The following is a 13,039-nucleotide window of genomic DNA, read 5'->3' as shown; positions in this document are numbered from 1 at the left end:
TGTATAAAAAATATTTATTTATTTATCATAAAACTGGAAAAACTTAAATTTTCTCCGTTTTTAAAAAACTTTCACATACATTTTTCAAAAAAGTGAGTGTGAGCGCGTGTGATATTGGAGAGTGGTTATTGCAAGAGTCACGTTCTCCATGAGAGAGAGAGAGTTGTCTTTGTAACTGATAGGAATAAAGTACTTACCACGAATGGAAGAATGCAGTTCTGATTACCAAAGATGGACGAAACTGCCAGTTTTGAAATCTGGTGATGACGATGGCAATGCCACTCTTTTCGAACTGAGACCATCATTATCCTCAGTCTCACACTATACACCAAGTGCATGGAGTGTTTGACTGACAAATGGTTCAAACTGAGTGAGCCTTTGCTACTATATAAGCAACACCCCCTAGAAGGTGAGCAGGGCACACCTTAATACTTCTTCTTTGTATTGATATTATCTCTCTCTCACTTTCAGAGCCAAAAAAAAAAAATGGTGGGAACTGATCTCAGGCAGCAGCTCAATAACTATATTCAGTCCATGCGTGATCAAGTGAGCTCTGATCAAACCCAGTTTTTTGTTTTAATGAGATAATAGTTATATTATTTTTGTGTGATACAGTTGAAGATTTTAGATTCTGGGGTTTGGTTTGATTCTTGTGATTTTTCCAGTGAAACACTGATTTAGCCAGCTACTGACTTTCTGTGGTTATTTTCTTGATTTGGTAGCTAGCTGAGAACCCAAAAGAAAACAAGACCAGATCATTTGAATGAACCAAACTGAATTCCTTAATCTAGAACTGGAAAGAAATAAACTTTATCGAGGATGTATACAACTAGAAGTCTGTTTTTCTCTTGCCACCAAATAGATTATTTGGAATGGGAGGGGGGTTTTAACTTATTATAAATAAGAATGTGTATGTCATAGTGGATCATATGCAAAAATATTGAGAAAAATAATATTTTTAATTAGAGAGAGCATTTGACCACCATGCATGTTACTTGCAGGGCATACTGGACAGCCAATTTCAAAGCGTGCAAGCTTTGAAAACTGAAGAGAATCCTCACTTTGTCTTGGAAACCATCACTGGATTCTGCAATGATGCTGACAATGGCATTGCACAGATGACCAGATATCTGTAAGTTTTTATTTCCAAATCTTCTACTTTGCGTCTAGTTTCATGTATTTGGTTTTCTGTTCTTTCTTTCTTTCCTTCTTTGCTGCACATTCTAATCAATTTTGGTGCATTTGATCTAAAATCAGGGAAGGGCCGGTTGTAGACTTTACCAATTTGACTGGTTTATCTCACTTTCTAAGGGGAAGTAGCTCAAGGTAATCATCTTGATTATTTTCCTGAATTACTAGTATATATATATGCAAAGTATTTAGATCCTATTATTGTTTGCATGCAATTAATCCGAGAACATCATATAAAAAAAGATAGAAAAAAAATAATTGTTAAAAAAGTTTCAAATTAAGACATCTTGGCAGTCGGCATGTGATAAATGAATCATTAATCAAGAATTTTCTGATGTAAATGTAGATCTAGGGCTTGCATATATATTTACAGAACAGTATGAATCATGCATTGGTTAAGACCTTCTGTTTTAGACATATACATGTGTAATATGTGCATTATTTCCTTAACATTTAAAAATGATCTTTAGTTAAGATTGTACTAATTTAGACATATTGGGAAATAACATGTAAGGTACATATCCAAAACAGTACCTTGGAGCTTTTTTTGTTTTAGCATATTACATCTCCAAAACTTTGGGGACATTCATATGCCGAGCGTTATCGAATTTAGCATATTAGATTTCCAATTTGGTGGGAACAACTATCTTTATGACTTTCCAATTCAGCATATGTGTTGTTTGGCATATAAATAGACACGTGCACATTTCATTAGCGTGTGAGATATATATAATTTTTTTTATATGTACATCTCCAAAAATTTGGGGGCATTTATAAGTTGAGTGTTATCCAATTTAACGTATCAAATCTCCAATTCAGTGGGAACAACTATTTTTATGGCTTTTCCAATTCAGCATATGTGGTGTTTGGCATGTTAGCAAACGCGCACATTTCAGCGCGTGAAATGTACATATAAATTTTTTTATATGTACATCTCCAAAACTTTGGGGGCATTCATAAGTTGAGTATTATCCAATTTAGCATATCAGATCTCTCCTTTGAAGGGAACAACCATCTTTATGGTTTTTCCAATTCAGCATATGTATTGTTTGGCATGTAAACATACGCGTGCAAATTTTAGCATGTGAGATGCACATATAAAATTTTCAAAGAAAATATCTAACTAGTCCACCTAAAAGGCATTGTTCAATTTTTTTCCTCCTTCAATTGATCTTTCTTCTCAGACTCGGCTCCAACATGTACAACTACATAGAATAAGTGAAACTAATCTTTTTTCACATCACTTCTACATCTAGGGCAGTATCCTTTTTTAAATTTTAACCAATTGTGTCTTCCATTGTTGCCTTCACCAAGCCCTCCTCTTATAATCATGATCTCATGGTGCCTTCCCATAATTTGAGCACTCCTACAGCACACAAATTTTGTTGTAGAATATGCTTTTCTGTATAAGTAAACAATGATGTTTCTTCAAATTTTTGAAGTAAATCTAAGAATCTGTGATGTATAACAAAACCAATAAAGTGCTACTTTCAATATAATTTCTCCCCTTTCCTAAAGTAAGTTGACATTTACATTAATAGAAGTTACATCTTGGTATTAAAATCATAAAATGGTATGCAAAGACAATAAGTTTGATACAAGTCTCTAATAGTGGTGGAAGTTGTGATTCACAGTGATTTTATTAGTAACATTATGAAGATAAAATATTGCTTATGAGTACACCATCCAAGCTGCTAGCTACACATAAATTTTATATCATGCAATATGAAAGTCCAAAGCCATAGACTGGATTTCTGCATGTAGAGTGATATGTGATCATCGGTACACATATGATGCAATTAATATGACTATAAATATTTTATCCCCTTTTTATCTCATTGATGCTTCTTTTCCCATGCCATTGTTATAGTTATTGAATTCTGATTGAATCTCAATCTTCTCTGTTGTATTGGCATTAAAGCGTTGGTGGTGTTCGGATGGCCCTTGCTTGTCGTGATCTCCGACGTGCTAGCGAAGCCAACAACAAACAAGGGTAAGAAATCACTTTCTTTCATTGCCATGCTAATTACACTACAATATTCACATGTTCACACCATATTCAAAAATCTTGACCTCATCAAATGAATGTTTATTTTCAGGAAAATATACTAATCAACTTGCTATATCATAAACCTGGATGCATAACAAGCACTATTTTTTTACAATCTACCACCATGCATTTTCAAACCATTAGCTTTTTTTAATTTTGGCATTCTTGTGTCGACATATGTGCAATTTACTGATAATATTGATTGTAACTAGTTCTTGGACTCATAGATTTATGAAATCAAAAAACGAGTTTTCATGTTATCGTGTCCAACGCAAATAATAACTGTATCACCTTAATTATATAAAGATGTATATAATATTCAAATACAAAAAGTATAAGCACCTGGTCTAATAAATAAACTTAACGTAAAAGAAAAGGAAAGGGGATATACACTAACACATATTTCAACGAATTGTTTCTATCCAATTTCTAAGGAAAATTATTAAAATGTCTTAATAAGATCATGTGTATAGAAATTTTCAGCAATATAATTTTTCTGCATATTGTTTACCACATGTATGCTCGTGAAGGTGCTATTTACCTCATACTCTATGACGTCTAATAATAGTTTACATTCAACTTTAATTCAATGTGTTTACTAATTGTATGTCTTTATCAGAACGTCCTTAATTAGCATGTAATTGTTGGAAATAAGAACTGAAGTTTCAAGATGATGAGAGAATTTTATATTTATTACCCCCTTCTATTAACCAAATGAAAAAATTATTATGTACTTTACAAAGTGCATTTGACACAACTCTAAGCGCTCTCAACTTTTTTCCTCATGTTTCCTTTCCTTTATAAACTTGTCATTTATCTTAATTAATCTAGCTAAAATCTTTTTCCTCCTAAAATACTCCATTAAGGTAATTTTTTGTGCTTTTAGGTGCATTGAAGGCATGGCCAGGCTCAAGCATGAATACAACTCTCTGAAGGAAGGTCTCAATAACATTTCTCAGGTAATGGTTACTTTGAACTTTGATCTATTAGGTTTAGTACATGTAGTGTGACACCTTGAGTTGTTTGTTTTGGATTAGATTAAGTGTGTTTTGTGAGCATGTGTTGAGTACTACATTATGTGTGTATTAGGTTGAATTGGGCTATATAAGTGAAGAACTCTAAGTGTAACTTGATCAATCTTTTAGGGTATAGTATAAATGTGACTTAATGTTTTTCTCTGGTCATTACATGTGATATACACATAAAGTGGAATATCTTATCATATACAAGATATAGTACTCATGGTGCATATTAATATACATAACCAAACCCTAAAAATCTTGTAGAAAACAAGGAATAAGTCTTTGGAATATATTAGAGAAAGAGAAAAACTCAAAGAGGTAGACATTATTAAAAACCAAATAATATGTAAAAGCAGCACATATTTAATACTTGAATCTTGTTATTGATAGTCATGCACTCATTTGGCTTCAGTTAAATGTTTTTTGTTAAATTCTTTAGATCAATGCATTGAGATATATAAAACTTAATACAAAATAATCTAACCTTATAAGTGTGTGTATATATATCTTAGATAATTAAAATTAGGGCTTTGCTTAATCCACTATCTTGAATATCTGATTCATTTTTCAAGAAAACCATAAAATGTTTTTTGAGTGTGATGAAACTTTAACGTAGCAAAAGAAAAGGTAATATTGAGGAAGAGGTTGCAAGCTCAAGGTTAATTACTTGAAGCACAAGTATGTAGTGTCATCAATTCTCAAAATTACTTTAGATCCCTTCATTGATCCAGTAGTCTGAGTTCTTTGAATAAATCTATTTCTATCAATTTTATTTTGTTTGTGTATTTTTGTTATGTTGTGCTGTTACTTGTATATAGTATTGTATGCTTGCTTAACAACTTTGTTATTCATTACAGATCGAGAGGCAACTGATCGGCAATGCTCAAAGGGGACGCCAGTAGAGAGCTGGCCTGTATTTGCTCCTGGTGCATCTATTGAAGATCAAAGAGAAGGAGCATCTACTGAAGATCAAAGTCTCCGTTTCTATATGCTGTCTTTTAATTCAATAAATTGGCTCACTATAAGTGTGTCTAGTTTCGGCTGTGTGAGAACAGTTCAGTGACTCGTTTTATTATCTTTGCATGTTTGAACATCAGTATTGCCCAATATCATTGGGTGTTTTATCAAATTTTAAGACTGCTTCCTTGCCATTCAAATGGTGATTGGTGAATACATAGGGCTTTTAAGTTTAGATTAATGGTTATTACACATAGTGTTTACGTACACACAAACAGAAATCTTGTTTTAAAAACATGATTTCAATTAAAATTATGAAATCGTGTTTCATTTCACAATTATAACTGAAATTGTGTTTTTATTTTACAAACTGTGTGTACGGCACTGTAACTAATTGTGTGCAACAATAATTAGCATTTTTTAAACTATTGGTTGGTATGTTACACATGGTTCTGGTGGGTTTGGTGAGTATTGAATTCAAGAACTCACCATTCATCTCCCTTTAACAAGGGAAGTGTCATTTAAGTTAGAATTTATTAGAGTAAGTAGCTTGCAATAATTACTACCTGATGACCATCATCAGGTTTAGTATTGCAACATCCTCTCACAGGCTTACATCTTGAAACCATACCCTTCTACTAGCCTAACCAAGGAGTCAGTCCCAATCCTGTAGAAAATTCTAATAGAAGAAACAGTTAAAATAAGTCTATATTCACAAAACTTTTGTAGTCTTAAACTCTATATCAGTAAAGACTGTAACCTCAACAAACAACTTGTTTGCCTCCCACAGTGACCCCAACGAATGAACTCATTCACTACAACCTAAAACACAAGTACCCCAAATAACTCTTTGAGGATTTTACAACAATAAATTTACTAGTGGAAGTTTAAGATGTTTGTGGTTTGGATGAACAACACTTACTATTGACTCAAAAGAATATCTCGGTGATTAAGGCTCATCGAGAGTAACATTTAGGAAGAGATTTTCTGAAGTTTTGGCTATCACAAGAGTAGCGTGGCAGCCTCTATCACTTTCAACGTTGTGCAACAAGGGCTCTTTTAATATGGTATAAATAAGGTTAAGCCATTAGTCCTACAAAATTAGCTTTTATTGTTTGTCATAATATTAGTCAAGTGAACTTGATATTTAACTTTCAGCCAAGTGAATGTTGAGCAAGATTCTTGCAAACTTTTTATTTCAAGTTCGCTTAAATGGGTTTTCTAAAACTTGATTTCTTCAATGCTATTTCTTGACTCGTACTCAATATAAATCCTATGTTATTTCCCCCTCACCTTATCCCACTTAAGAGGTCTTTTAGACTTTTAGATCCCCACAATCCACCCCTTTTAAGAACCACACATTCTTATATTGGACCTACCCATCACCCCAGCGAGTAGATTCGTCCCTAATACCATTCTGTCATACCTAGATCTATCATTGACATGATATTGTCCTCTTTGGTCATGCAAACCTCAAGGCTTAAAAATATGACACTAGTCCAAGGCCTAATAGAGAGCCCAACTCCCTCTACCTTGGCAATGTGAGATTCAGTCAAGATCTATCTAGTTCTCCCCCCCCCCCCCCCCCCCCCCCCCCCCCCCACCCCCTTCCACCTCACCTCACTTAAGAGTTCTTTTAGACTTTGGGGTTTCCACATGTAAACATGAAATAAATTTATTGCATTCTAATAAAAAAAATTTAGTTAATAAGTAAGAAACTATCTTCTTCTTCGTTTTCAAAAATAAAACAATCAAGAACAAACAATTTGCATACTCTACCAAATTCTGCTTTAAAACAATCCAATCATTTTGTGATCATGTTAACTTGTTAAAACTAGTTTTTGGGTTGTAAATCTATGAATAATTTACTTGCATTTGCTGCTTGCTAAATAGAGTTAGAGCTATAATGTCAAAAGCCATGATCTTCATATTAGTTCCCCTGTAGTCTGTAGAAGAGATCATTACAATGCAAATTTCATGTTTGTTTCAACACATAAAAGGTCCAGTTCCCATTTCGACGAAGGATGAGATACTGCTAGAACTGGAAGCAACTAGTCTAAATCTGGTTGATTGGAAAATTCAAAGAGCCATGTTGCTGCCATTTTTGCCATGCAAGTTCACTCATTGACCTCCATGATATTTGTGAAACCAAGTTAAACTAGAAATCAAACTTTGATTTTTATCATTAATCGAAATCCCCGAATATTAAATTTTTTATACAGACTTGATGACTAATTATAAATGCATGATAGGAATCTAATTTTATTTGCGGATGCCTCTGTTCAAGTTAAATATTAAAGTATGAAAGAACATATTTCTGGATGCTCCGTTAGTAGCCACTAGCCGATGTCCCATGCACGGGTACAGTATAAATTTATTTTAAAATATTTTATAAAAAAACTTTAGTTTTTCAAACACTTCAAGACATACCTAAAGCTGCATTTGTTTGTTTGGACAATTGCATTTGTGCCCAACAGAATTACAATGAAATAGCAATCAATGAAATCAATAGTAAGTGGAAGAAAGCACCAAAATAATATTGAATTATCTTTAGATACTAAAACTTGTTAGAGCTTGAAGACTTTGAAACTTAAGCACACCTCTCATAAAGGATGAAGAGATATAAAGACTTTGATCTATATTTTAAAAACAAAGGATGAAGAGCTATACATAGCCTAATAAATTCATATGTTGACATTTCAATTTTCATATTTTCCTATTCTCAAATTTGATAAAGATTAAAATATGTCTATGGGCTCAAAATAAGACAAAGATAACGTTCTTACGTTTATGTTTATATTTTTCTTTTTTTAGGCCTAATTGTGAGCACCCCAATAAGTGGCCTATGAATGCTATCACGTCTGCCAACTAAATGGCTCTCTTGTGTTTGATTTTGTGTGGTTTGGACTATTATTTCTTCAAGAAGAATGTCAAAATGATTTGGCAAGACAACGTCTACCAACACAAACTTTTGAGTCACATAATCAAAATGAAATCCATTGCAACTTTTGAGTAAGCATGGACTATCAATCTAGGTAAGGAAATACATGTTCGACTTGTGGCATTACAAAGGTAGTAGATTTGCTCGTGATGATTACCCAAAAGCCACATACCATTTGAGCAAGCAGTAAATGAACAACCGTGTGGAACGGATTTGTTACGATGATTTGAAGTATTCTTCCTAACCAAAGATGAAGTAGGTAAAAATGCATGTTCTAACCTAGTTATGAAGTTTAACAAAGATGATAAATCCTTTTCTTCTAACTTGGTGGTGTTTCTCTTTCTTAAAAGTTCCTTAAAATAAAAACTAGAAATAATCTTACACTACTTTTTCAAAACCAATTTACAATCACACAACAAACATGTCACTAGCAACCAGAGAAGGATCTCAATGAGAAGTTCATATCCATTGATTTGCTTGCATTGTTAATAGATATATCAGTGAGAAAGAACAATCGTGTTTTTTTTTTCTTATGATCATCAATAAGGATTTTTAGAACCATGTCATTAACATTATCATGGTTTAACGGTAAGGTTTTTTACTTTTTTAGAACCATGTTAATAACTGAATTAGGTTTAATATATAAAATAGCAAAAGGAGGAAAGAGGATAAAAGCCAAAAAAGAAAAGGACGGGAAAAAAAAGATTGTTCAAATATGAAAAACATAATAAATATAAAATAAAAATAAAAATCATGATAATTTTAATTGTTTTGAGAACTAAAAAAGGCATGGATTAGTTTACATGAATAGTATCATGTAAGGTGTACATTGTAGGTAAAGATGTGAAAGAGAGAGTACAATCATTGAGAAAATAATATCACGCACGAAGAAAACATTACTTTCAAAATAGGAAAATTGCTATTACACTCACTCACTTACACACCGTATACAAAGAAAAGACATAGCTTTACACACCCAATTTTTTAATCTAAATTCTTTGCAAAAGCGGTGACTGTGTGTGTGTGAATTATGTGTCAGTTAGTGTGTAAAATACACAATGCTTTTCGAAATAAGTCATGATTTCTTTTGTTTTTTTATGAGTGTGTATACTATATGTATACTAGTGTGAAATAAATTAGCTAAAAAAGTGAAGTACCTTGGTCCAACTTGGCAAACAGAGAATGAAATTACGAGATTGGTGAGGAATAGAATTACAACATGTTTTTTTTTTTTCTTTTCTGAAATGACCTAAGAAGGGATGAATTTATAAACTGGGGATTAATCCGGTGGACCATGGATCATGGCCCAATCCCAAAATAAATTTTTGATTAAAAAGGGAGAGAGAGAGAGCATAATGGCCCATATGGAGAATCAGTGATTAGTGTTTTATCAAATTTATAATTGCTTCCTTTCCTTTCGTATGGTTATTGGTGAATACATTATTCATAGGGTTTTTTTTTTTGGTTATTGGTGAATACATTATACATAGGGTTTTTTTTTTTTTTTTTTTTTTGGTTTGTATGTTACACATGGATCTGGTGAGTATTGAACTCAAATGATGTTATATCCACAAACTATTTTACAACTTATTTACAAAATATTGATGTAGCAAATTCTTACTAGTCCTCATCTAGCTCACCATTAACATCATTTTTTTATTTATCAATAACCACTCATTACATCAGCAGTTTAAAGAAAAAAAAACTTGTGGCTTTAGCATTTTTCATTGAACTCACGAACTCACCATTTGTCCAGCTTTTACAAGGGAAGTGTCATTTGAGTTAGACTTTACTTGAGAAATTAGTTTGTAATAATTACTTGATGACCATCGTCGAGTTCAGTTAGTTGGGCGCAAGGCAAGATGGATTTATTATTTGCATATTCTTTTAGATTGTCATCCTTTCGCTTCACATTAAAATCTTTATTTGGTTTCAGGCATTCAGAATAATGTGAAAGATAAAGAAGGTTATTTATGAGCCTCAAACTTTGCATACACACACACATTGTAATTAGAAATCAATTGTACAGGTTGTGGTGGGCCTTTCTGTGCTTCTGGGCTGGACTACTTCCTGCCGCATTGTGATTCAATAATTCTAGGATAGGAGAGTCGGGACTAGCTTGATTGAAACTCACCTCAAGCCAGCTTGTGTGCAAGCTAGGGCCCCTTTGCTAAGATCTTGGTCACGTGCCCACGACAAAAGATGCTATCACAAAAATGTTATAGTAGGAGGGCATAATATAATAAGATAAGAAGAATATATTTGCTGCCAACCAAAGACAATAATTAAACCACTTTCTTAATAAGGAAAACACAGCGATATGAGTATGGTTGAAATAGGTTAGTGACAATAATAAAAGAAAAGAAGGAATAATGTCAATGCTTGATCAATTAGTAAAAAGGAAAAGGGGGAAAGGGGGATTAGTCTGCTGTGCTTGGTTCCTTAGTAGGTTTAGGTCCAGGAAGGGAACCACTCTCCAATATGGGCAATCTCACAAGGAAATCCTGCCATGGAAATTGCCTACTTTGAAAGAATAGACTTAAATGGCTTATCCTCAAATCCTTTAATCTTGCTAGAGAGTAGGCTATTGAGAGGGAGAGAAAGGAGTAGCCTATTGGTTCGTGCCCTATCACACTCTTGCTTCCTCACTTCCCTTTTTATCCACTCTGTTTTCCTCTACTCTCCATTTCCTTTCTTATTCCTATATTCCCTCTATTCTTCTTTATTTTTCTTTCTTGCTATTTTCCTTACTTGTTTTTCCTTAATCTCTGCACGCCTCTCGTTGTTCTTCTTGTGTTTTTCACTATACACAGCTAAGGCCTTTTTATACTACCTGCCATGAAGAGTTTTATTGTTTTACCCCTTAACTACTTTTGGCCTGGTGTGGGTGTCCTTCCCAGACCACCCACTGATCTGTCAGCTGCTCAGCCATCGCCATTACCTTATGCTGGCTGCGCCACGATACATTCCTAAACAAAAGAGTTTTGTTTTGCTTTTTTGCTTTTCGTAGCATCCTCATCCGGATAAGGGTTAGGTATTCTCTTTTACTAACTCCTATGGTATGCACCTACTGATTCTAGTTCATCTTTCCCTCTTTTGGTTGGTATGTCATCTCAGCAGGATATTTCCCCTAAAAGAGCTTGAGCGGAAATCCCATAATAGACTTCCCCCTTCTCCCTACCACCAAACCATACCCTTTCTTACCTGTGACTCATGGCCCACCACGCCTGTATTGGTTGGGTACAAGTGGATGGTGCCTGAGCCTTGTGTGTGCTCCACTCACATGTGAGTCCACGGTTTGTTTGTCATTCATGCGTTTGCCATTGCCTATAAGTCTGTTTGGTCTTGCTATGCGTTTCTACTGCTTATTTTTAATCTTTTGTGGCATGGGTGAGTCTGGGTCTCTATTCTTTGCATTTCATTTCCTTCCTGGGCTGGGTCTTGCTTAGGCAATGGCCCTTTCTTCTTCAATTTGGCCCTTGTTTCTCTTTATTGCTAGTTTGTGGGCCGACTAGTATTCTTGCCATGCCACTCCATTGTTTCTACCATGTTACCACTTGACTTGTACTTGCTAGGCCTCCTTTGGGCCTGCCATGTACTTTTACTTTATTCAATTCATGTTGTACAGTATTTCTACTAGGTTAATTCTCATGCCATCTTAGGCTCCCTTGGCCCATATCATTCTTTTGGGCATCATCGACCTACTTCATTCCCTTAGGCATCCTTGGCCCATTTCATTCTTACATTCCCATGGGCCTTTGCTACATCTTTTGGGCTTTCACGGCCCAATTATCATATCCTTTACTTTCGGGGGTTTGTTGGCCTTTGCACCAACCTCATTTACTAATTCCTTTCTTTGGGCTCCTCTGACCCATTTTGCTTGCTTTCCATTTCTTATAATTCTCCTGGACTTACTACTTCTTTCTCTAGGCTCCCTTGGGCCCGTTTGCTTTTTTTGGGGCCTTTTTTATTATTTTATAGGCCTGTGGACTATTATTCCTGCCACTCGGACTTAATGCTTTTTTTTTTCCTCACTTTGCTAATTCTTCTTTCTTCACTCTTTGTTATATTGTTGGGCTTTTTCTTGCCATTGGCCCTTTTCTTCTTTCTTTGCTAAAATGGGCCTCAACACAGGCTAAGAAAAAATTTGGAATATACTCACAAATTAAGGACAAAATGGGCTTCTGCCCTTTTTGGGCAAAGTAAGTAGCCTTTTGCCCTTCTTTCCAAACTAAATAGGAAAATGCCTCTCTTTTGAAAATCGAGTTTCTCAAAATCAAGTTAAAAAAAAATTCTGGAGCCCTATAGTGACGTTTTTAAGGACCTATGGTGACATTTTAAGAACCTATAGTGACGTTTTATAACTTGATATCCATGAAATCGAGTTATAGGCAATTAAAATTGCCTATAACTCGATTTCATGGATATCAAGTTACAAAACGCCACTATAGGTCTTTATAAACGTCACTATAGGTCCTTGAAAACGTCACTATAGGGCTTAAATCGATTTTGAGAAACTCGATTTTCAAAAGAGGGGCATTTCCCTATTTAGTTTGGGAAGAAGGGCAAAAGGCTAATTACTTTGCCCAAAAAGGGCAGAAGCCCATTTTGTCCCATAAATTAAGCACATAATCTTTTTCTTTTTCTTTTTTGAGAAAGAACTGCAACTTTCATTAAGCAGACTAAATATAAAAAGAGTCAAAATACAAAGCTTCCACTGCAGGGGGGGGGGGGATCTTCAATCCAAATAACCTCATCTACTACATTCCTAGCATAGCCAACAAATGTGCTATAGAGTTAGTGCTACGTCTAATACAATTGACTAACCTCCATTGCAGACCCTGCACAAGCATTTGGATACCAAAAGCACCTTCAGAG

General features: G+C 34.4%; 1 protein-coding gene across 1 annotated transcript; it reads left to right on the top strand.

Moving 5' to 3' along the window:
* Positions 1-214: 214 nt before the first annotated feature.
* Positions 215-5,474, top strand: LOC115956893 (histidine-containing phosphotransfer protein 2-like). Its single transcript, XM_031075180.1, has 6 exons — positions 215-546; positions 1,002-1,132; positions 1,258-1,326; positions 3,113-3,184; positions 4,128-4,200; positions 5,121-5,474. The coding sequence occupies exons 1-6, from the start codon at positions 487-489 to the stop codon at positions 5,163-5,165; spliced, it is 450 nt and encodes a 149-aa protein (XP_030931040.1). The 5' UTR covers positions 215-486; the 3' UTR covers positions 5,166-5,474.
* The last annotated feature ends 7,565 nt before the right edge of the window (positions 5,475-13,039 follow it).

The sequence above is a fragment of the Quercus lobata genome, chromosome 1, assembly GCF_001633185.2.
Source record: "Quercus lobata isolate SW786 chromosome 1, ValleyOak3.0 Primary Assembly, whole genome shotgun sequence".
Classification (NCBI taxonomy): Eukaryota; Viridiplantae; Streptophyta; class Magnoliopsida; order Fagales; family Fagaceae; genus Quercus; species Quercus lobata.
The sequence above is the reverse complement of the archived record's forward strand: the minus strand, read 5'-3'. Positions and strand labels throughout refer to the sequence as shown.